Source organism: Trichosurus vulpecula, chromosome 2 (assembly GCF_011100635.1).
Source record: "Trichosurus vulpecula isolate mTriVul1 chromosome 2, mTriVul1.pri, whole genome shotgun sequence".
NCBI classification, from domain to species: domain Eukaryota; kingdom Metazoa; phylum Chordata; class Mammalia; order Diprotodontia; family Phalangeridae; genus Trichosurus; species Trichosurus vulpecula.
The window spans coordinates 147,296,815-147,322,949 of NC_050574.1; the positions used below are offsets into that span (position 1 = coordinate 147,296,815).

The 26,135-nt window shown below is 36.2% G+C and overlaps 1 protein-coding gene across 1 annotated transcript in view; it reads left to right on the forward strand.

The window, feature by feature from the left end:
* The window catches only part of TRPC6 (transient receptor potential cation channel subfamily C member 6), a 179,731-nt gene that overhangs the window by 132,841 nt on the left and 20,755 nt on the right, over window positions 1–26,135 (forward strand). Inside the window, exons 5-9 of the mRNA XM_036745152.1 lie at window positions 2,041–2,257; window positions 8,007–8,234; window positions 13,234–13,498; window positions 16,040–16,235; window positions 17,731–17,934. Of these exons, the coding sequence (XP_036601047.1) occupies window positions 2,041–2,257; window positions 8,007–8,234; window positions 13,234–13,498; window positions 16,040–16,235; window positions 17,731–17,934 (1,110 nt within the window). The remainder of the gene's footprint in view (window positions 1–2,040; window positions 2,258–8,006; window positions 8,235–13,233; window positions 13,499–16,039; window positions 16,236–17,730; window positions 17,935–26,135) is intronic.

Below are 26,135 nucleotides of genomic sequence, written 5' to 3' on the forward strand. Positions count from 1 at the left end.
TATTCCTCTGTGCCTTAGTATTAGGTTGTGGAGAGTGGCAATGGTTAAAAAATTTATTACCTTGCACCCAACCTGTTCTTAAAGCATTTCTGGACTTAGTCAGGTGGTTGTGGGGCCATAGATATTCAATCCATCACCAGGTCTTTATCTGGAGATTTTCCAGCTTGCTTGGTTTTCCTAGATCTTGCCTTGTAATGGCAGAGCCATCATTCAAAGTAAGACTTTGGTTCTGTATGTGTGTGTGTGTGTGTGTGCGCGCGCGCGCGCGTGTGTGTGTGTGCGCGTGTGTGTATTTGGGGACTTGAAGATAGATATGTGTTTTTAGTGATGTAAGAAGTTCCCAGTGAAGAATTTCCTCCATGAATGTAGATTAGGGTTCCCTGCAACTTATATGTATATTTGTGATTATACATATAGCTGTGTTTACGATGGTGTCAGACTCAAATAGAAACAGGGCCACCAAACCAAAACATGGAACCCTACAGACTGCATGTTGACTTAGAAAACCACATATTAATATTATCTATGTTCTATCATGTTTTTATTTGTACTGTTAAAAATTTCCCAATTAAATTTTAATTTGGTTCAGGTAGTACTCAGGAGCGTGGTGGGTAATGTATTGGCTTTGGGCCATGTTTGATGTATTATTTTCATATAGGGTACTTGTGCTATGTTCCACATATTGCATGTTTATATATATATATATATATATATATATATATATATATACACATACATACATACATATATACATACATATATATTTACATATGTGTGTGTAGACATGAGTAATATTTTTTTTAAAATATGCCCTCTCTGATCTTTCCTAATTTATTAGATACACTATCCATATTAACTTACTTCATTTGATCAACTCCCTTTCTTTCTCTATAGTAATGGGTCATGATGTTTATGCTCTATAATATGCGGATGTGGCCAAAAATACCCAAATGAGAACCTAGAATTTAGATCCTAGATTTAAGTTATCCAACACCACTGAGAGAAAATCAGAAAAGCAAGGACATCCTTTTTAAGATATAGTTCTCAATTATTTGTGATAAGGAGTAAATGATATGAGTCAATAATATTTCTAGATATTTCAAAGATGTTATTTCAGCTAGTCTCTTCTCCCACCGTACCTTTTACCAGAACTACTAAGAGGCAGCAAAACTGCCCATGCCATTGATTTTATTAAGTGGAATAAAAAAGTCTAATAATCATTTTCAATGGAGCATTTTATAACATACAGACAAGCCTAGGTACCTGTATCTGCCTCATCTATCAAAAGAGGAGGTTGGACTGAGTGGCCTCTTCCAGCTCTCACTTACTTATCTGCAGTTCTACTGCCAAATGAAATGGAAGAAGACAAATGACCATGCCTGCCATCAAAGCATTTAGCTTGTCAACTTTCTGAGAGAATAAAAGATTGCCAACATGATTGGATATTAAGGTTTTGCCATAAATAATGATATTTTGCTTTCATACTTTTTGGTGCTCTGTGAAGGTGATAGGAGCTCTCATTTTTGTATCATTTCTGGTATTATGATTATTTTGGTGGAAACTGATTACAATCTCAACAAAATATCTTCATCATCTGGGGCCTGAATTTCATACATGAGAATGAAATAAGTGAAGTTATCCAAATAAGTCAAATAATGATCAATCAATATTGCATTCTGATATAGCATAGGCCAATATCTGCGTGCTTACTTTCATGTCTGCTTCCTTAAGTCTTCAATATGCCCAATTATGTATGTGTTCCTTTTTTTGATAAAGTTACTATTAAAGAATGTATTTTGAAATCAATAGTAACAGTAATGGGGTTTTCCCTAAAAGAAGAAAAATTCTTTAAGGGTTAAACACAAAAAATCATATATAAGTAAGGAAAGAATTTACAGAAAAATAATCATTTATTTTCTCTGTTTAATCACTATACACATGAATTTTGGAAACACTGTTGTATATAGGTGTAACATCACTTTTTTTTTTACTAAAATTTAGTTGACTCTGTCTTGGTGTGTGTTCTGTGATATGCTACAGATGGGAAGGATAATGCGTGGACCATTCATGAAGTTTGTAGCACATGCTGCCTCTTTCACCATTTTCCTGGGACTCCTAGTCATGAATGCAGCTGACAGATTTGAAGGCCCCAAACTCCGCCCTAATGAAACTAACATGGAAAATGGAAAACAGCTGTTCAGGATGAAAACATCCTGCTTCTCATGGATGGAGATGCTCATTATATCCTGGGTAATAGGTAAAGTATAATTTGCCATTATAATTTAGTTTTGCAACCCTAGCAGTTGGACTGAATGACACTGATTCGTTCAGACTAAACTCATACAAATGTATGCCACATGAAGGGAAAAATGCACCAAATGCTGTGATTTCTTTTTGTGTCTTTAAGGCTCTGTTGTTTTGTGTTCATTACTGACTTCATATTCTCCTCACGTGGGTTATGTTTTTCATATATTTAAAGAATGCACAAAAAGAGAATTCAATGGGAAATTATGAGCCAAATCCTGCTGATCATAATTGCATAAAGCTGCCATTCACATTCAGAAGAGTCATGACTTCAGTCCCAGAGCAACATGAAATCTCCTATAGGCTCATTAACACATGCTAGGATTGATTATTCAACCAGATAATGAAATAAAAGTATTTTGGGCATGTGAGGATTTAGAAATACATCTTTGAGCTCACATAGGAGTTTTAAATTTTAAAGCTGGTGGCACAGTGGATAGAGCATTAGGCCTGAAGTCTAGAAGACCTGAGTTCAAATATGGCCTCCAACACTTACTAGTTGTGTTACCCTAAGCTAGTCACTAAAAGTCTCTGTTTGCCTTAGTTTCCTCAGCTATAAGATGCATATAATAATAGCAACTACCTCCCAGGGTTGTTGTGAGGACCAAATGAGATAAAATTATACTTCAAGGATACTTGTGTAGCTAATAGAAATATCAAAAACTTGAGCTTCTTTGGCCACATTAAGCATGTGGTGTTCTCATCTAGGACAGCAAGGAAGAATACCAGATGGCTTTAAACAGGAAATCTCTTCTGTAGTTCAGGGGATAATCTAGATGACTTCATGAAGTTATCATGGTTTTGCACAAATCTTTTATTGATTTAATAGATATTCTTCTTACATTATAGGTACATGTATCACAACAAATGAATTTTAATCTTCATGCTTTTGCCAACTCACATTATTTTTATTTTGTACAGTTACAAGCCTACCAACCACAGTTGTTCTTTCCAAAGCAACCCATTAGCAGAGAAGAGATGATCTAATCCCTGTGGTCTGCCATCACAGAGCTAGAAGGTACCCTAGTGATCATGTGGCCCAATGCCTTAAATAGATAGCTAAGGAAACAGAAAGTATATCTTTTACTGAAGTCAACATTAGAATTAGCTATAGAAATATATATGATTTATATATAGGAAAGAAGAAATTAGTCAAAATATGTCCATTTTTGTACTTCTCTTAAGTAATGTTTTCAGTGTTTTATAGGTATATTATTTTATGTGTGAGTATTTTGTTCATAACTTTGCTCATAACTTTTCCATTGTCTTCAGAATGATCCTTACCCATTTATTTTTAAAATGAATTTTGTATTCCTTCTTGACCGTCCCCCCTCCCCAGAAAAGCATTCCTTACAATAATGAAGAAAAAAAGAAAAAAGATACACAAAAATAAAATTTATGTCAAAAATGTCTGATGTTATATGCAATATCTTACATCCATTATACCCCACTTCTTCAATGTAGCAGGGGGTGATTTCTTCTGAGGCCAAGCTTAGTCGCTCTAATTTTGTGGAATTCAATTTGAATTGTTTTGCTTTTGTTATTTCCATTTACATCATTGTAATTCTTGCATATATTGTTTTCCTGGTTTTGTTTAATTTGTATCAGTTCATATGTGAACTAATGCTTTTCTGTATTTATTATGTCCTTTGTTTCTTATAGCACATTAATATTCCATTATACTCATGTACCCACATTTTAAAAATAAATATTCTTATGAATATAAAATAAAAATATATTTTATAAATAAGACTTTTTAAGATAAATCTTCCATCAAAGTCATATCCATCAGGCAGATGGTTTATATCAGCCTATCTGGCTCTTTAATATTTCATAGAGTTACTTCATTAAAAATTCAAATAAAGTTTATAGGTTTGTCTTTTTCACCCTTGCAGAGCTATCCCATTATAAATAATACCTTATCCTTAAATTAGATATGATAGTGGAATTTGAACTGCACAGTAGCTTGCTACACTAGGTGTTTCTGGTCAATGAATATTTATTTAGTCTTTTTATTTGTGGAGGAATAAAAAGATTTTACTAGGAAAATATCAGCTCACTGACCTTTGTATTTGATTTCAGAGAAAGTTTCCTTAAATCATTTTAAAAAGTGGTATATAGGAAGTACTGTTAACTAAGTATTTACTCCTAATATTTTTCTACCATAGGTCCGTAAGCCTCTAGGATCAATTGCTGAAACCAATATTTCTTTTACTTATTAATGTTCATTCTTGCAAAAATACAGTTCCTTCTCCCTGCAGGAATAGTGAAAGGTTGATCATCTAGAATTGTATAGCTTCCATTTTAGTAAGGTCAATAGGTAATAGGCTGACATAAACCTACAGATATTTCCACTAAATTCTAGAGAGAAAAAGGCACTTATTTTCTCACATTTCTCATTTACCTGTCGATCTCAAGAAGAGCTGCTCCTTTATTGGCACCAATACCAATACTCTGCCTTCCTTTTGATTCTACCCCTTCCCATTTTCTTCAACAGATTGTCCTAATCGTAAGGGCAAGGTCAAAATCACCTAACCCCATCTAGACCTGATATATTTATCATATAAGAACATAACTTTGTGTTGTTCACTAAGTCTCTTGCTCTTTCCCTAGGTTAGACAAGGCCTCGACACCTGCATAGATATGAGGAGAAGTCTGTTCAGATTGGTGGGAGGGACTTGGTTGTACCCTTTGGGGATTATATAAGACTCTCAAGCAAGTTGGAATAAGGGACTTAAGAGAGGAAAAATAGACTTTTGAATAGACTATTACCTATTGACCTTCACTGAAATGGAACCTATACAATTCTGCTCTATATTGGGGAAGTCAGTCTGAACATGTCTCTTATTTTCTAGTGCTTTTTTAAAAAAAGAAAATAGAAAAAGAAAAGAAAATTTTTTGCAAGAGAAGTAGCCAAGAGTATTTAGTGAAAACGTATTCCTGGAGACAAGTCCTCAGATTAAGATATACATAAATAGTGGCTGTGTAGTACGCATGGTTTAACTTGCAAGGATACATATCCATGGATCATCACAAATAGATAATACATCTCTTTACCAAAATAAATAGAAATCAAGGATGTTCTACAGAATGAAATAGACCAGAGAACACACAAAAATAAAAGATATTTTTGACTTGAGAATAATATAAAAAAACACCTAAGCTCAAGCAAAGAGAATGATAACAACATCACTGGTGGATTAGAGTTCAATGGAACCTTAGCAGTCTCTAGGGTTGCAAGCACTGGAGGTCGAGGGACATCTTGGGAGTAGCCTATATGTCTACAGCTCTGAGGGCTCCCTCATTCAGTAGTACACAAAGAACTTTGTCTATATTCTCTCTAAAATCTCCAGTCATTTTATATAGGCTCTAAGGAGTGTGAGCAAATACCTTAGCCAATCTAAATAGACTTCGTTTCGTACCTAGGCAGTATTCTCCCCTTCACAACTACTGCACAAGAGAGTTAACTATAGAAATGTGTTTTCACCTGATAAATACATCAGTGCTAAGTAGGATGGAGTTATTTCAATCCTAACCTTACAGAACTTCATTTTTTCTCTCTACTCTTTAGTAACTACCTATCTATTGATTCCTTTTCTCCTACAACATCCTCACTAGAACCCACCATCCTTGGTAGCATCTATCTTGTAGCTTTCCTCCCTTTCTCAGTCAAACTACCTGAAAAAAAAGCTATCTAAACTTTGTGGCCAAACACCAAAACCCTCAGCGATCTGGCTTCTGATAGTATTACTTAACAGAAAGTTATCAATGATTCTTGAGTACCAAATCAATGACTTCTTAATACTCATCCTTTTTGAAATCTATGCAGCATTTTACCCTAGTTATCACCCTCTCCTCTTTGATATTACCTTCTTTCTGGCTTTTCATGACATTGATCTCATCCTGATTCTCCTTCTATATGTTTCATAACTTTTCAATCTCTTTTGCAAGTTTATCATCCATGACACGCTGTAGGTATACTCTGAGACTCTCTGTCCTGGACACTGTTCTAGACACTATCTTTTCTCTCTAAGTTCTTTCATTTGGAGATTTCATCAGTTGTCATGGGTTCAATTATTATCTGTATGCAGATGGTTGCCAGATCTATAACCCAATTTTTATCCACAGTGTGTACAATAGTACATATTAAATATTAGGGACTGAATTAACTTTTGTTGATTTGAAATGAACATTTGGATATAGAAGATATACACATCAAATCTGTAGATAGCATAATGCTAAAAAAATTAAAGAAATCATTTATGGGCTGTATAGAAGAATTCAAATGAAAAATGAATTAAATAAATTGAAATATCCAAAACTACAAAGTCAAAATTTAACAAGGATAAATGTGAAGACCCATCAATGGCATGAAACCAATGTTGTGAATACAGAATAGAGGGAGATTTATGGTTTTTCAAAATATGAATCATGCTCCATATTATCCAACACCATGATGTAGGTTTTAATAACATGAATTCTTTCCTAGGCTGCATTAGAAAGCATAGTGTCCAGAACAAGAGAGCTAATAATGCTTCTGAACTTAGCAAAGGCCAAAACATATTTAAAATGTTGTGTTCAGTTGTAGGGAACTACACTTTAAGAAGGACATTGATCAACTAAAGAACGTACAATAGAGGATATTAGACAAAAGAGAAACTTAGAGGAGGTCAAGATCTCTGTCTTCAAATAATCAGAGGTCTGTTATGTGGAGGAGTAAATATTTTTTTCTAAAGCGATTAGAGTTACAGAATTTTAGCAATAGAAGATATTGTCTTGTGAAATAATGATCTTCCCAGCATTAGAAGACTCCAAGCTGAGGCAAGATGAACACATGGTTAGAGAATTGTATGTATCATTCCTGAATCTGATGGGAAATTGGACTAGATAACATGTAGGGTTCCTCACAACTAAGTTTCTCTGTCTTTGAGAATAGACATATACTCTAGCTCATCTTTGAGGATGACTCTCAAAACCCAGGTAAAGGAAAGCTGCCTCCCATTCTTCAAGTCCTAAACATATGATTTAGTATACCAAGCACTGAATTTGGAGTTGGAGGTTATTGTTGTTTGGTTGTTTTCAGACATGTTTAAATCTTTATGACCCATTTGGGATTTTCTTGGCAAAGATAATGGAGTGTTTTGCCATTTCCTTCTCCAGCTTCCAGATGAGGGTACTGAGGCAAACAGAAATAAGTGACTTGCCCAGGGTCACACAGCTAGTAAGTGTCTGAGGCCAGATTTGAGGTGAGGAACATGAGTCTTCCTGGGTCTAGGCTTGGTACTCTATCTACTATGCTATCTAGCTGAAGTCAGAGAATCTAGGTTTAAAAGCTGTCTCTCCTAATTACTACCTATGTGGTTTGTGGCTAGATATTTCCTCTCAGTTGAGGAATTTTTTTAACTATAAAGTGGAAGGGTTGAACTCGATGAACTCTAAGGATCCTTTTAGAGCCTTCTTCTGTCCATAAGGGAAGAAAATAAGCAATTTCCTTTTATTGTTTTTATTTTTTGCTTCCAAGCTCGTATAAATTAAATTTTAGGCCAAAAAATATTTTTTTTATGCTCTGAGGATAATTTGAGAAAAATAAAATATTCACTGAAGTGCTCTGATAACCAAAAAAGCTTCACCCTACCAGCAATATTAAAGAGACTGTATACTTTTAAAAATGTAAACCTGTATTTTCTCCCTTTTATACACAGGAATGATATGGGCTGAATGTAAAGAAATTTGGTCCCAAGGTCCCAAGGAATATTTGTTTGAGCTATGGAACATGCTGGATTTTGGTATGTTAGCTATCTTTGCAGCATCTTTCATTGCCAGGTTCATGGCATTTTGGCATGCTTCCAAAGCCCAGAGCATCGTGGATGCAAATGATACTTTGAAAGACTTGACTTCTGTGGGAGACAATGTGAAGTATTACACTTTGGGTGAGTCTATGCTACAGAATTAATATTAGTTGATGAATGTAAAATAACCCTGTCTGATGCTTGCCTTTTAAAATGCTAATGAATTGGTATAATGTCTGTCTGTCTTTTTCTGCTGTGAATTTCACTGGAGTTGCCTCTAATATACACATTCTGAATTGGTAGGGTTAAATCTAGTTAAGTTTAGCTGGTCATAGCAAATTTATTAATTCAGCTTTCTATCACTAAACACATTAGTAGATGCAAATGATATTAATAATTTTACTTTGAAATGTACTTTTCCTCCTACTTTATTTTCTTTGCCTAATTGATAACAAAAAAAATCTACTGCCTCAATTGATGCAGCTTCATCTTTTGAGGTATTAATAAATTCTAGTCTTTCTGGTGTTTTTTTTTTCTTGATTTAGGGGTGGGAAGAAGAGTACTTGTGGTTTTTTTTTCAGTTAGAAAATTGCTTGTGTGGGAACTCCCTCCACTGAAGGAGATAAGTGATTCTTCTGTAACTTATAGTCTTAGTGCATTTTGAGGGCACTGAGATGTTAAGTGATTTGTTCAAAGTCACACATCTATTATGTGTAAGAATAAAGAACTTGAATTCAGGTCTTGCTTTCTGTCCACTACTCCATGCTGCCTCCTATGATTATTTACTTTATGTAACTTTTTGAAACACTCCTAAGAACTACGGTTCTCAATCTCTTTGGCCCAAGCGCATCATCATTAGGGCCAGGACTCTACAAAACACAGTTCAAATGAACCTGAGTCCAACCAATTGTTGCAACAATCTGCTAGCAGCTGCTGAAGGGGTGTAAGACCCAACAACAACCACCACACAGAAAGCTGCCAGCACAGATTCTTTTGATCTACTTTACTAAGGAAAGCAACATTAGAGTTAACAATCTTACTTTAATCCAGCATACAAATATCATTCACTTAGTTCAGGGGAAAAAGCTAGCACCCTGAATTTCAGAGCAAATACAAACAAATTACAAACATCAACAGACAGACCTTGTCTGATTCAAATCACAAAGCATAGTTACCAGTGTTTAACAAACTCCCAACATCCGGGTTTACAAGCTGGAGGGCTCTTAACCACAGCTGCCCAGAGTCTCCACTTCAACATGCCTCCAAGAGTGAGAGCCCCTAGCAAATAGCTCTGTTCCACCTTTTTATACCCTCATTAGTCATCATCAACCATCATTTGAGCTACCAGAATTTAGGCTCCTACTATTGGCTCTGGTCTTAGCAACTCCCCTTAGGACCCTGAGGGCTTCACACCCACATAGGCTTAAGCACCTAGTAGATAGGTATTTGGGCCTGGGGCTTTGCACCTAGTAAGGCTCAATCAAAGACACTTAATTAATCATTTTAAAACAGTAAGAAAGTCCCAACTTAATTGATAGTATGCCTATACAATTGATTTTGTTGTTGTTCAGCTGTTTTCAGTTGTATCTGACTCTCTGTGACCCCATTTGGGGTTTTCTTGGCAAAGATACTGGAGCATTTTGCCATCTCCTTCTCCAGTTCGTTTTATAGATGAGAAAACTGAGGTAAACAGGGTTAAGTGACTTGCTCAGGGTCACACAGCTAGTAAGTGTCTGAGGCCAGATTTGAACTCAGGGAGTGGAGACTTCCTGATTGCAGGCCTGACACTCTTATCTACTACGCCACTTAGCACACTTGACTAAATGGTCATCCAGAGTATGCTTGAAGTCAGTCTCCTCCCAAGTTAGTCTATGGCCCTTTTAGAGAACTCTAATTTGTTAGGAAGCTTCTTTGCAAAAAAAAACTCCGTCTTTCTCTTTGGCACAGCTTTTGCTTGCACTTCCCTCATCTCTTACTCTTACTTGATCAAATGTCCTGTCCAAAAATTTTTCTAAGGGTTCAGTTCCCTTTAATCTTCTCTATTCTTGGCCACTTGACTGTTGTTTACTGCTGCTGTGAAGGGCAGAGTGGGAACTCACTGGATTGAGTGCTACTTAAGGCTCAGTAGAAGGTGGATATCCCTCCGGGGTTAGTAGGATAGTAGGACTTTGAGTCTAACAGAAAAGGAACATCTGAAAGAGGACACAGGCCTCAGTAGCCAAGGGCTCCTGTCTAAGGAAGTCATAAAACATACAAAAGAGTTCTACTATATTGTTTCTTCAATTCCCTTATCATAAAAGTCTAATTTGGGAGCAAAAGATACACCTTCAGGGTAAATGGAAGGATCAATAGTCCCCAGGAGCATAGATGTCCTACCACACATACTTAAGACCTTAACTGACTATTTTTTTTTCTTTTCTACTGGGACAGCCAGAGGTTTTAGCATAGAAGGGAAGGCAGCATAGACAAATCATGGGAGCAGGAAGCAAGCAAATGGGGCCCTTGGATTGAGAGATGCTTTCAGACCCAGAAAAAGCTATATAAACAATCAGTGCATTCCATCCTTTATAGCGTATTGGTAGAGACATGACAAAAGAGCTTTTAGTGGGATGGTTTTTTTCGGCCCCAGAGAGAACATAAGTGTCAAGATTGTTTTCTGGCCTCAAATTTAAAGATCCATCAGACAATATACTCTGGTTTGACCCTGTTAATATACTGGAGAAAGAGGAACAACAACTTGGTCAGAGGAGGTCTTTGCTTTGTTTGATATGATGTTCACTTGATGTACGAAGGTACCAACTTTCAAGCAATGTGAATAATGTTACAGATAATGGGAAAAGAGCTGTAATCAAGACTATTAGATGAATGATCTTTTGGTGCTCAAATGGTAGCTAAATTTTTCTCTGTAAAATAGGGGTCACACTTGGTAATTTTGGTCTACATTTTTTTTTCGTTTTTGGAGGTGGGAAGGCAAGGCAATTGGAGTTAAGTGACTTGCGCAAGGTCACACAGATAGTAAGTGTCAAGTGTTCGAGGCCAAATTTGAATTCAGGTCCTCCTGACTCCAGGGTGGGTACTCTATTCACTTTGCCACCTAGCTCCCTCTTGGTCTACGTTTTTTGAGGATGGTGGGGACTTTGGCAGACTTACTTCCCCCTCTCAAGCTGGTGAATCAGGTTGATCAGCGTTCTGTTGTTCAGATGATTGTACTACTTGGTCACAGGGGATACCAGTGAGGAAACTGTTGCCTCTTACAACCCTAGATCTAAGATTCTTATGTTTAGTGTGATAGCAGAATGATGTAAAACCAATAATTATTATAGTTATACTGGACTGATTGGATGGGGGTGTTAATTGTTATATAATAATTATATAAGAGCTATGAAGAAAAACCTTTCTTGAATCCAAGGAAGCAGGACAGGATTGTTCTAACATCTATTTCGTCCTTTCCATGCCGTTATTAAATCTGGGCATAATAGGGTGTAGATAGTCAGAAGTAGAGGCTTTGAGTCAGCAGGAACTAAGCGGGAAGTGAATTGGGCCCTTGGTTGGAAAGAAAGTGCTACAGGAAGTCACAAAGAATTCAAACATGATGTAACAAGAAGTCTTGCTGTCTGGGGGCCACTATGTCAAGGCCAGACACCTAGACAGTTGTCAACCTAGAAAGCCACAGGGGCTTTGGGGTTCAGTATTTTTATCTATCAATTAGCTTAAAACCCTGCTGCTTGGAATGCTTGTCAAGATGACAATATGATGAGAACAGTCAATAGATTGAATGACATGATCAGTATCCAAATACATCTCACAAGGTTGGAATGATGGTGCAAAGCTAATAAGATGAAATTTAATAGGAACACATGTAAAGTCCTACACCTAGATAAAAAGTAAATTGTCAAAGTAAAAGAGAAAGACAAGGCTAAATATCCATTCATTAAAAAAGAGCTATCACTTTTCATGGACTATAGCATCAATATGATGCAAAGACGTGAGATGGCAACCAAAAAATTATTTTGGTCTTAGGCTTCATGCATAGAAATATGGTGCTTCCAATGTGCAAAGTGGTAGCCCTTTTACGCTTTGCCCTAGTCAGACCATAACTGGAATAACATGTTTAGTTCTGAGCACTGAATTTTTGGAGTGGAACAATGACAAATGAGTGGTCTAAAGCAGGGTGACCAGGATAATGGAATCATAGGGTCATAGGTAGAAAGCTGGAAGGGTCCTCCATGACCAGGCTATCTATTCCAACTTCTTCATTCATTTTAAGATAATAAGGAGGAAACTAAAAATCACAATATATTAGATTAGGTTGAAGAGCTAGAGATGTTTAGCCTGGAGAAGAGAACATTTGGCTGTGATCTTCAACTATTTGAATGTTTGTTATGTGGAAAATAAGACTTATGCTCTGCTTGGCCACAGAATTTAAAATTCAGACTAATGGCCAGAAGTCAAAGGGAAGCAGATTTTGCTTCAACATTAATAGAGATTTCCTAACAATTAGAGCTGACAAATAACAGAATGAATTGTTTCATATAGAGGTGGGTCCCCTGGTGCTGGTCTTTCTGTGGCTGCTGGATGACTTCTCATCAGGGATATTGTAGAGGGAGTTCGTGTTTCATGTAGAGGTTGAATTCCGTGACTTTTGGCATAACTTCCATTTCTAGGATTCCTGGCGCTGACATTTACTAGCTTTGTAGCCTTAGCCAAGTCACAACTCCTTGCAGCCCTAGTTTCTCCATCTGTAAAGTGGGGATAACAATACTTGGCCTACCTAAATCATGAGTTTATTGTGAAGAAAGTGCTTTGCAATATAGCAATATAGAAATTATTTTATTATTCACAGCAGAGGAGATAAAAAATAAGCAGCATCAGGCAGTAAAATCACTGTGTAAACCATTATCCATTTAAGCATTTAGATATAGCTCCTATCTCCTTTCTTCCCACAGAAGTATATGTTTTCTCTGACCTTGATCCAAAATTAAGGTGAGGTAGGGTTTTACTATATGTGTCTGTCACACACACACACACACACACACACACACACACACACACACACATGTCTCACAGAGAGGAAACGAGAAGGGCTAGGTACATTTAAACAACTTCAATATATTCATCAAAATTATTGTTCTTTTCCTAGCCAGGATAAAATGGGACCCATCTGATCCTCAAATCATATCTGAAGGCCTATATGCTATTGCTGTAGTTTTAAGTTTCTCTAGAATTGCCTACATCTTACCAGCTAATGAAAGCTTTGGGCCTCTACAAATATCCTTGGGAAGGACCGTAAAAGACATCTTCAAATTCATGGTTATATTCATCATGGTATTTGTGGCTTTCATGATAGGGATGTTTAATCTCTACTCCTATTACCACGGAGCAAAGCAAAATGAAGCCTTCACAACGTAAGTACTACTGAACTGTGAGATATTTATTGTTTCATTGTTTGGTGTAGGAAATAGAGGATTAGACTTGTAATCAAAAGGATTTGGGTTCAAATCCTACCTCAGATACTTAACAGCTATATATGACCCTGTACCATTCACTTAACTTCTCTTCATCTGTAAAATGAGTGATTTGGGCTCGATGACTTCCAATATCTCTTCAGTCTTTAAATCCATGATCCTATGATCCTAATTTAAATATATAGTTTAATAAACATTTGTATACTTAGCTAATGAACTAAGTAGTGACAAAAATGTTGGCAAAACCAACTTCTCTGCTTCCCTGTTTCTTCAACTCTGGGAAGAGAGGTTTAGATTAGGTGACCTTTGAGGCCTTTTCCAGCTCTAACATACTTGAATTTTAAATTGATCCATATAGACATAAAAGATCCATATAGACATAAATGATTAACTAGTTTGGGAGTTTGCTCTTTTCATATATATGTATGTATGTATTATGTGTGTGCATATGTGTGTCTGTGTGTCTGTATAGAATATATATATATATATATATATATATATATATATATATACACACATATATACACATATGTAATTCTGTTCCTCTTTGAGATGACCAATCAGTATGCATGGGGTAGGGGAGTAATTTGTACCTCCTGAAAATAAAACACTTAAATATTTGTGATTCTATTATAATCGATGACTTCTCCAATGATGTGGACAGTAGTCCTTCCTTGCTATGTGGTATTCATTGGTTGCCGTGGTAAAAATTAAATAATTAAATAAATAGAAACATTAGCCCCATTCAACATAGCTAACCTGGTTTTTGGTTGAGAGGTGCACAGTCCAACAGTAGACCCATATTCAAAGTTTTTCCATGTTATAGGATATGCCAGAATTGGTTTTCCATTGGCATAGCTTCTAAGAGTTTCCACATCATAATGAGAAATAAATAAATGAAATAAGTATGAAGAAATAAAGCAATTGTAGTAATGATTAAAATAAATTATCTTTTAATGCATTATTCAAAAATCATGTTAGATTTAATAAGGAAAAGCAAAAAGTGAAGAATCAAACATTTCCCAGGAAAAAATACTCTGTGGTAACAAGATGAATTAACATAGGCAAAATTAACTTTAGTTCCTAATTATAGCCAAGGCATTTCAATCCCCAAACCCAGTTCAGGGGCTTTATTAATCTTCTCTGACATTTTTTTGATCATCAGTTCTATTTGAGGTGATTGAATCTAAGTATGTAAATGTAACCTGGAAGAGAACCCCTAAATCTCAGAAACAAAATTATAGAAATGTCATTGTTTAATACATGGGTTCTTAACCTGGAGTTCACAGATCCCCTAAAAGTTCTGTAGATAGATATTGGGATCTAGGAACTTGTATGGGAAAAAACGGTGCCTTTATTTCCACTAATATCTAACTGAAATTAAGTATTTCTTTTAATTGTTAATTTAAAAAATATACTGAGAAAGGTTGATGACTTCATCAGGTAGCTAAATGTATTCAAGACACAAAATTAAAAATCATTACTTTATTCAACTTTATTGAACAGGTATTATCAAAATGCTAATACTTGTGATTCTGAAGTAGGATACAAAGTTTTTTGAAGTTAAATCTATCCTAAGAACACTGCCAAGTAGCAATGCATTTTTGGAAAAAGATAAAATCATGGGATTTAAAACGTGAAGAGACCCTGGAGATCAACTAGCCCAAGTCAAACATTTATGCAAAAATTAAAGCCTAGAAAGTGACTTGCCCAAGATAACTCTGCTAATTAGTAAAGGAAGCCAGGATTCAAACCCAGATCTTCTAACTATAATAAATTCAACAACAGATTTTTGTCGCATGCCTACTATGTTCAAAACACCCTGCAGGTACAAAGACAGAAAATGGTCCCTTGAAGTCAATGAATCTCTGGTGGCTTCCTATTTCCTCTAGGAGAGTACAAAACCCTCAAACTGGCATTTAAAACCATCCACATTATAGCTCCCACTTACTTTTCCAATCTTGTTCCATATTACTCCCCTTTTTATACACTCTCTTTTTCAGTTGAACTGGTTGTTAGCATCTCTTTCCTTCCCATCTTTACACAGGTGGTTCTCCTATGTCTGGAATGCACTCACTCCTCACCTTTCCTCAGTCGAATTTACAAATTTGTTCAAAGAACAGATCAGGTGCTGCCTCACACAGCAAGTTTTTTTTTTCCTAATCCCCATCCCCAGTTGTCAGTGCTCTCTCCCTCTTGACATTATTTCATATAGAGTTTATATTTTCTTCTCTGTGTACATGTTGTATTTCTCCAGTAGAATGTAAGCTCCTTGATATCAGGTGATATTTTGTCTCTGTATCCATGCTCAACACCTAGCACAGGGACTGGCACATAAAAGGCACTTAAATATTTGTTATATAGAATTAAATGTATGTTCTCACATTAATTCAGCTACTATGAAAGGAAAACTATTAGTAACTGCTTGAGATATCTTGAATGTCATTGCTGTCTATAGTATTTTTTAATTCTTTTTTTCAGAGTTGAAGAAAGCTTTAAGACATTGTTCTGGGCTATATTTGGACTGTCGGAAGTGAAATCTGTTGTCATAAACTCTAACCACAAATTCATTGAGAATACTGGTTATGTTCTTTATGGAGTCTATAATGTGACCATGGTCATTGTGTTGCTAAATATGCTCATTGCAATGATCAACAACTCATTCCAGGAAATTGAGGTAAAATTATCACTAGAAGACCCTCTTTTGTTTTAATTAAGCTGAAGTCTACAAGTACTAGCCACTTTGATTTTAAAAGAATCATCAGTCAAAAAATTCAAAATATAATTTTTCCTTTGGATTTATTTGATTGTTTGGCACCGTGACTGGAACCATGAACCTGAAAGTCTCGTGTATATCAATTAATGAACAGACATGCAAAATGAGAGAGTGAGGAGGCAAAGGGTAAAGAAAATAGCTAAGTTTTGTCTTGTTTTTATTGTTTAGTTAAATTTGGTTCAACAAACATTTATTAAGCACCTATCAGCAGGGCACTGTGGAGAGCAATGCAAAGATAAGTAAGACACAGCCCTAGTTCTCAAGGAGCTAATAATCTAGTGGGAGAAGATATTTACTCAAATCTTTATAATATATTTAGAAAATAAGTACCAGAAAAAGGTAAAAATAAAGTATGATCAAGAGTTGCAGAATAAGGAAAACTTATGAAAGAGATAGCAATTTCATTGGGTCTCAAAGGGTAAATAGTATTCCAACAGGTAGATGGTAGTCTCAGACACAAAGCGACAGGATGAGAAAGTGCTGTACCGGGTCAGGAAAGGATGGGAGAAATTCTGGGAATGTCAAGGAGTTCTATTTAGTAGAAGTAGAGAGTGTGGGAAAGGAAGTAATGGGAGGCAGTACTTGAAAGTTAGTTTGGAGGCAAATTGTAGATGGCTTTGAATGTTGAGATAATGAGTTTGGTCATTATTCATACGTAATGGGGAGCCATTAAGGTTTTTCAGTACTGGAATAATATAATCAGAGCTGCATATTAGTAAGATAACTTGACAATGCTATATAAGACAGATTTGAGTGAAGGAACCAGGTCTTGTAAAAAGATTATTGCAATGTTCTCCTCAGAAGGTAATGGATGAAAGAAATATTACAGAGTTAGATTGTAGAGGAGTTAGCAACTATTTGAATATGGAGGCAAAGAAAAGGAGGATACATTATTAAAATACTGCAACAGCCTATGACTGCATAACTATTTTGCTACCACAAAACATTATAGCATTGTTTAGGGATTATTTTTATACTGGAAATCTAGTTTTGAAGTTTTTAAATTATGTTTAAAATGTTATTTCACAATGTTAGGCCATAAATCTTAGGTAAGATCCCATGATTAACAAGTAGAAACTAAAGGTCTTCTCTCTCACACCTTCAGTCCCCGAAGTTGACGGTGGTATTCCTCCAATATTGCTCACTGCTCCAGTTTAAAAGATCTAGAAAAATGCTCCTGAATTTGTTTAGAAGAATAGAAGGCTGAAAATTTATATGTATCATATAAATATTTTAGAAATATAAAATGCATTTTCTTGTATTTTTAAGAGAGCAAAAATGATTTCTCACATTTTGTTTATTTGTAAGGGATTAATAATTCAAATGTGAATTACTGGTAGAAGTATCAATAATTCTGTGAGTAAATTTCCTTGCAAAACTACATTGTCTTTTATAGGACGATGCCGATGTGGAGTGGAAGTTTGCAAGGGCCAAACTTTGGTTTTCTTACTTTGAAGAGGGACGAACTCTTCCTGTTCCCTTCAACCTGGTGCCAAGTCCAAAGTCCCTGCTCTATCTCTTACTCAAACTTAAAAAATGGATTTCTGAGCTTTTTTGGGGTCATAAAAAAGGGTTTGAGGAAGATGCGGAGATGAACAAGGTAATGCAACTTGGTTCTACTGATGAACATTTTTACACGCTTCAAAGGCATTTAGCTTTCATTACCATAGTCCATGAAAAGACTTTGTAAGATGACCAAGTTATCATCTATGCTCTGAATATAGGTAGCTGCTTTGCCCAGTAATGTATGTGTAAATTGAGACAAATAGGCATTTTTTTTTTAGTTTAGAAGAAAGAAATGGACAAGGAATGAAATACAACCTACAAAGGTGAGATGTTATGTTATGTATATATAAAAGAGTTGCAAGATTGATTCTTATTATATTGTGATAGACAAGTCACCCACTCTCTCTGTATCGTTTCTACTTACTTAACTGAGGCAGTCTGTTCTACTACATGGGAAAAATGAGACTCTTAGTTAATTTGCTTTTATGATAAAAGATTCGAAAATCAGTATCATAAGCCCCAAGTATGGGAGGCCTGGTTTGGCAATAGTACATGTGAAAATGATCTGAGTTTTCATGGGATCATAAATTTAGGTCTGGAAGGGGTCTCTGAGATCGGCATATCCAGTCCTTCCTCCTCCTCATTTCGTAGGTGAGGGAACTGAAGTCCAGAAAGGTTAGGTTACTTTTAAATCACGTAGCTACTAAATATCTGAAGCAGAATTTGTCCCCAGGTCTTCCTGCCTCTAAGTCCAGTGCTTTAGCCATGCTTTAAATGCCCACAAGCTAGAAAGCTGATGTGAAGAGAGCACTTGCTGAGGAGTCAGAGGACTTAAGATTAAATCCTACTTCAATGACTGTGGGTGAGTCAGGAAAACTTGAGAGGAGGCATTGCATCGTGCATAAAGCATGGGAGTTAAGAGGCAGGAAAATTTGGTTTCAGATCTAGCCTCACACACTTACTGATGGTTCCTGGGCAGGACATTTAACCCTTCTCATGTGTAAACAGCAGCAACAACAACATAGGGGTTAGACCCAATATACTCCACGAACATTCCAGTCCCAGAGCTATGATGCCAAATGAAGAGTCTGATGTGTAAAAGCTGTTAAAAAGCTAATATGTTCTTAAACTACTGTAATGAAAATATAGTGCTCAATCACCACAAGAGACAAACCAAAGCTGGTAGACCTTTGACAGAGATATTGTTGAGAATATTTCTACTTCAAACAGGTGTTTGGACCAGGGGACTTCTAAGATCCCTTCCAACTCCAAGACACTGCCCTTCTCTATTTCTCCCTGCAAAAGGGTTAGAGAGGGAAAGAAGGCAAACTACAGCTGTGCAATCAAATTTATTCCATATGATGATCTGTCCCTTTTATTAAAGAGAAAATAGATATCAGAAAGGCAATTAAAATGCCCTTCCATGGGTCTGGTAACATTCTGTTCCTGTTTTGGGGTTGACAGAGAGGGCCTCTCTTAACCATGTTGCAATCATGCTCTTTTTAAGGCCCTGACAACAAAAGGTACACAATTGTGACTTCCACTTTCTAGGCAATTCACCCCTATGTTATCCCTGACAATCAGACCATTTTGTTTTAGGTTTGTTATTTGATTGCCTCTCTATGTTTTGGGTGAATACAAGGGACGTTGGTATTCATTATTGGAATAAGCACCAGACAGTGAATGAGGAGTCCTATGTAACAGTCCCATTACTGCCACTTACCATGTGACCTGGGACAAAATACCTAACTTCTTTATGTGTCAGTTTCCTCATATGGAAAATGAGCATATGTGTATATATGCATATATATGTGTATATATATACATGTATATCCATACATGTATGTATATTACATATATATATATATGCCCATACACACAGACACAAATACATTAAAAAAATTTTCCCCAGTTCAGGAACCTGAGGTATAAAGAATTTGAGTGTTTTGCCTAATGTCATATGGATATGTACACATATGTATATAGATATGAACAAATATGGCACACATGTATATGTATATACATTTATATGTGCATTTATATACACACCCGTATTTATTTTGCCCAATGTCATATGGATATATAAATATATGTACATAGATGTGTGCAAATATGACACGCATGGGTATGTATATATATTTGTATGTACATTTATATACACACACTTATTACCTCACAGAAATGCTGAGAGCTGGGATTTAAATGAAATTGTCAATGAAGCACTATGAAAGCTAAAAAGGGCTAGGAAATGGATGTATAATTTCACTGGTACAGGCAGTTCCCAAATGAACTCTACCACTTTAGGTTCGTCACCTTCTCTGACACTCAGTCCTAGCGAGCTGCCTAGACAGAATGGGGAGAGGTTCAAGGACTGTTCCAGGGTAACATAGTATGTGTCAGGGGCAGGGCTTAAACCTAGGTGTTCCTGGCTTTGAAGATAGCTCTGTATCTACTTGAAGACAATAACTCTGCTAGTACAAGTTGTTCCAAAGACTTAGTACAGTTTTATGTTATCAAAGTTTAAGACTGTTGGGACAGTCTGTATTTGCTGCCTGTAAGAGTTCTCCTAGATCTATCACTTAACAAAACTTAATGAGCCAAGTGGCATGAAGTTACCTGCTGTCTCCTCACGTAATGGAAGCTTGCTGCCTTCTATTTCAGATACACAGTTTCACTCTTTGAAAAAAGATAATGCATAAAGTGACCAAGACAATGAAGACAGAGAAATGCGATAGGACTACGTTGGTTGGTTTCATTAAAGCTTGCTGGGGAATTGCATAAAGAATCCTTTCAAATGCATCATGAGAGCTTAGAGATAAGCTAGTTTCATAGTAATTGCGAATGGCCAAGAAATTGAATTCATTTAAAAATTGGTCTTTCAAAGATAAATGAGTGAATTTATCAAATTAGGAAGACTTTTCAAAATTATCACTTGTCAAAAAACAGGTAAGGGATTTTTTTTTAAAATATGAAGACATACAAATCATCGGGCCTTCTTAGTTAAAGTTAGTTCCTCATGATATGAAACTACTTCAGGAGGCAGATTATGGGAAAGTAGTTATAAGAAACTAATCATTACCTAGAGACTGAGATAAGCATGTTTTGAATTGATCAGCAACAAAGATTAGAATAACAGGAATCTAGAAATTACCAGGACAGCTAGGTGGCACAGTGGATAGAGTGCCAGGTCTGGAGTCAGGAAGACTCATGTTCCTGAATTCAAATCCAGCCTCAGACACTTACTAGCTGTGTGACCCTGGGCAATGCACTTATCCCTGTTTGCCTCAATTCGCTCATCTCTAAAATGAGCTAGAGAAGGCAATGGCAAACCACTCCAGTATCTTTGTCAAAAAAACAAAAACTGAAATGGGGTCATGAAAAATGACTGAAATGAAACTGAAAGAAATTTCCATGCGAATTGCCTTCAAAAGCAATCCTGTGTCCTACAATTGCCTTCAAAAGCAGTCCTGTGTACCTGCCCTGAGCTCCACCTTCAATAACTGGCTGTGAGATTATGCACGCATCTAAGGTTCCTCATATAGAAAATGCGGATAATAGTCATTGCCGTTTCTATAACATATAAGTGTTTGAAAAACACTTTGTGTACTATCTCATGTCGTCGTCCAACAATCTTGTGACCAAGGTTCCATTACCCTGTTACTGAGGCATAGACAGGTCCTTGGACTCCTCCCCTGGTTAGTATGTGTCAGAAGCAGTATGTGAGCCCAGCTTTCTCTTGGCTCCAGGTCTAGCTTTCTTTCCACTTCACTAAGCCATCTCTCCAGAATTAAATCTTTCCCTACCTGCTTCACAGGGGCATTGCAAGGGAAGCTCTTTAAGTTGTACATAAAGCCCAATAAAAACATAAGTTATCATTGGCTGACATAAATAACTTAGCAATGAATAAACAAACAAACAAACAAAAAAGAGGGCATCTGTGAAAGTTGTTGTAATCATGAGCCCTAGGAGCAATGCTCATCCTGAACAGTTGGGCCATATACATTTTGGATCAAGCCTCTAAGAAGTGGCCAAACATTGTGCTCCTACTTCTAGTCCTCATCACTAGACCCAATTAGCCCCCAGCTGCTGCTTCCAGTCTAGCCTCTTGGCAAGCAAAGTACCACACCAGTTCCATAGCTGAGTTCTTTGGCAATAAGTCACAAGCTGCAGGGTTTGTGTTGACTGTGTGCCCTTGTTCCAGTAACCGGACTCTTGTACTTTGTGAACACAACTGTGTGTCTTCCTTTTCCCCCTCCCTTCATTTGCTTCATTCCTTTCTACCCCCATGCTTGTCCTTTCCTTGGTTCTTTCATTTATAGTACAGTTATTCCTGGAGATTCTGGTCGTGTAACTGGGCACCAATTCCCTTGGCTTGGTTTTTTCATCCTGACCATTCCACCTGCTTGCTTGAATAGATGCAGGCTTGCCCAATAGAGCCAACTAGGTGGCACAGAGGTAGCCAAGTGGCAGAGTGGATAGAGTCCTGAGCCTAGAGTCAGGAAGACCTGATTTCAGACAGGGCCTCAGAAGCTGCTAGTTTTGTGACTCTGGACAAGTCAATTAATCTGTGTCTGCCTCAGTTTCCTCAATTGTAAAGTGAGAATAATAATTATAACACTTCTCTCATAGGGTTGCTGTAGGGATCAAGTGAAATAATGTTTATAATGTGCCTATCATGGTGCCTAGAACATAGCAGCTTCTTTCCTTCCTCTCTTCCTTCTCTAATGTTCTTCTTATGGCTTAGGACTTCAAGCTACTGCTCACGTGGCTGCTGCTATTCCTGTCTTAATGTTTTGCCTTGAAGGGTCAGCCTAATTTCTAGGTCCTAGCTGTCTCCATTCCGACTTCTGTTTTGGCTGTTATTGTTTTTTTCTGACTTCGGTTTTGATAGAAATTGGCAGCATGCTGTTGACAATTGTATTTTAAGCTAATTGAATGGAGAGTCTAAGAACAGATGTCCACTTGAGCCCTAATTTAGAATTTAGCAGGTCTGGTTGGAAAGGTAACAGTTGGGTGAAGTTTGAGATGACAGCCTCCTGAAACGATAGCATTCAGGATTCTGAAGAGAAGACTGTGTCTCAACATAAAAGAAAACAAATGTAGCTATATTTTTATAAGAAGGATATAGATGTGCTTGAGGATTAAAAACAAAACAAAATAAATTATTAATTAATAATTAAATTATTTAAGGTACATAACTGAGAAAAAATTAGAGACAAATTTATCTCAATCATTAATTCAGTAAACTTTTGATGTGGGCTCTATATGTGCAAAGTGTGGTGAATAAATCACAAATCATCAGCTACATGCTTAATGACTAGACAAACCAAATGAAACATTTTTTTTCAAACAACCAACTAAATTTTGTCGGTGGGAAAGCAATAATGTGATGTGATTCCTTGGACCTAGCAAAGTATATGATACTGTCATGAATTTCTATAAGATAACTCTCCCAACTACAGACTGTACTAGCCAAGACCCCTCTCAGAACACTGTGCTATATACTTAATTCACTCGTTTCCTTAGTCATGAAAGATTTGGAGAATTTAAGAAACACCTCCCAAGACAGACACCAAAAGTATTAAAATACTTGAAAAGAACATCTTTGACATAGTTCATGAAATTGGAGTTATTTAGCGTGGAGAAGAGAGAGCTGCAGGGGAACAAGTGTTCAAGTAATTCTCTAGTGGTTTGATAAACTTGCTTGGTCTCTCTATTCTAATAATTGTAAGCTTTTATAGGACATGCATTTCCATTTATTTTATATTCCCTGAGAATTTTGCACAATGCTAGGCAAGCAACAGGGGCACAACAGATTCTTACTCTTTGGATAAATGGATGAGAGCAGATGAATGAAGGAGGTGAAGAGTTAAGTGGAGGACTGTCACCAGATGGCCTCCATTTTGATTAAAGATAGAAAAACTAGTAATAGGAACCCAGAAACAAAGATTTAAGGTAGCTGTATGTAAATGAAGAACTGAATAGGCTATTGAAAGAGCTTATGGGCTCATTCCCCGAAAACTTTTCTTTTTCCTAAAGAATGACACTCGGTGTCATTCAAGGCTGTAGTCTGAAGCTTTTCTGTAGCAGTGTGGCTTAATAGGAATTAGATTAAACCCTGTTAGAGGGATGAGACAGATGTGCTTTTGAGGCTTGAATTGCTTTAACTTTAAAAGATAATGAATATAGAAGAGATTTCAAAAAGGTTTGGATACTATGAGCAATTTACTGAAAGGGAAGAAAGAAAGGAAATTATGGGAAGAGAACATACAAACTGAGCAGCTGTGAATAAATGTCCAGCAAAACTCCAGGCTAGATCAGAGACTTGGTCTCTTTATTAATGAGCTGGAAGAACAAATATAACCATACAAAACTGAGTAGTGTTACTAATATCAGTGAAAAGGAGACAAATAATCTAATTAGCCCTAAATGGATTAGATTGGAATATATAAAAGTAAACAGAAAATTAAGGAATAAGAGAAATTAAAATGCAAATTGATGTATCTGGGGAAAAGGTTAATTTGAAATAAATCAATTAGTACATGGAAGAAATCTACAGAATAGTTCTTCCAGATGAGATTTGAAACTAAACATGAAATACTAATAATAATAGTAATAATTCTTCAGAAAATAAAGGGCTTAAATTATGTTGGACATTGAATAAGTTTTGAAGGATAAGGTTCAACTGACCATTTTTTTCACTCAGTAATAACACATTTGGAATAATCTGCTTTGTGGAAAACAAATAGCCATCCTCACACCAGAAAGAAGCATATTGATAAATGAAGTTAAGTAGTTGAAAAATTATAATTAAAATGTAAATAAGCACTCTTTTTGATAATGGCTATTCAAGAAAAGCACAAAATTCTTCACATTATTATCTCAAACTAATGTTTGATGATGTTTATTGGATAAATTTACCCCATGTTACACATAATAACAAAGTTTAGCATTTATATAGCATTTTACAAATATCTAATTTTAATCTTACAATAACCCTGGGAGGTGGATGCTATTATTATCCCCATTTTATGGAGTAGGAACATGAGGCATACAGAGGTTAATTGACTTGCCCACATTCACATATGTAATCAGTGTCTGAGTCAGGATTTGAACTAATGTTTTCTTAAGTCCAAGTGCAGCATTCTATTCACTATACCACCTAGGTTCCATCTAAGGAAGAAACTGGAACCCATATCAATTCATCTGTTCATGGTCAAAGTAAGTGGAGAAGAATTAAAGTATGATCATAGAACTTCAGAGTGGAAAAAGGCCTTAGGGATTATATAGTATGACCCAGTATTGTATAAGAAAGGAAATGGAGTTATTTTGCATGAGCTATTCTTGATGAAGCCATTTTAGTTTTTAATGATTAGCATTTCCTTTTAAAGTATCTACCAACAATTCCTGTCATCATATATTCTAGATTTTTACCAGGAATTCAAGTCTAGCTCATTGACCAATAGTTTGAAGAGTCAACTCTATTCTCTTTTTGAAAAATGATAATGACATTTGACAACTTCTAATCCTTCAGGAATTTTTTGAAAGATCATTGAAAGCAGCTTAATAATCACATCAGATAAATCCTTCTAGTAATCTGGGATTATATGCAGCTAATTGGTTTCTTACCTATCTTGAGATTCAGTTTGTTGTTGACCCAGTTTTTTTTGGATACCTCTCCATCCAATTTTCCTTAGAGGAAAAAAAAAAACAAGCAAATAAGCCTCAGTTACTCTGCTTTCTATGGATCATTTTTTGTTATGTCATCTAGTCTAAACTGTGGTCCTACTCCTTCTTCAATCTTCCCCTTATCCCCCAGCATAGCTTAGAAAAACCAAACAACTTTTTGTCATCCTCATTTATCATCAGTCAGTTCATTCTGACTGGCAAGATTCTAACTGGATGATTCCCTTTTTGGTAGTAATCCTCTATTACCCACCCTTGATTCCATTTTCTATACAAATCTCTAATAATTAAAAGTTAGGCAATGAATTCACTATGCCTCCATATCCTTCTCTTTAGATAGCTGTCCTTTTTCTTCCTCATCAGAATAATTTGAATCTTCAAAATTTTTTTCTTGCTAGATCCCATGCCTATTAAGCCTACTTCTTTTCTAAAATTTTAGATGATAGGCTCCTACCTTTCCTTACTCTGAATCTTTTGAAATCTTCTCTCCCAAAATACATTGTGGATGCCACACTGCTAGTAGTTTTCATCTCTTCTATCTTGAAACCTAAAAAACAATCAGTTTCATCCAAGTTTTCTATCATTTCCACCTCAGCAACCAATTATCCC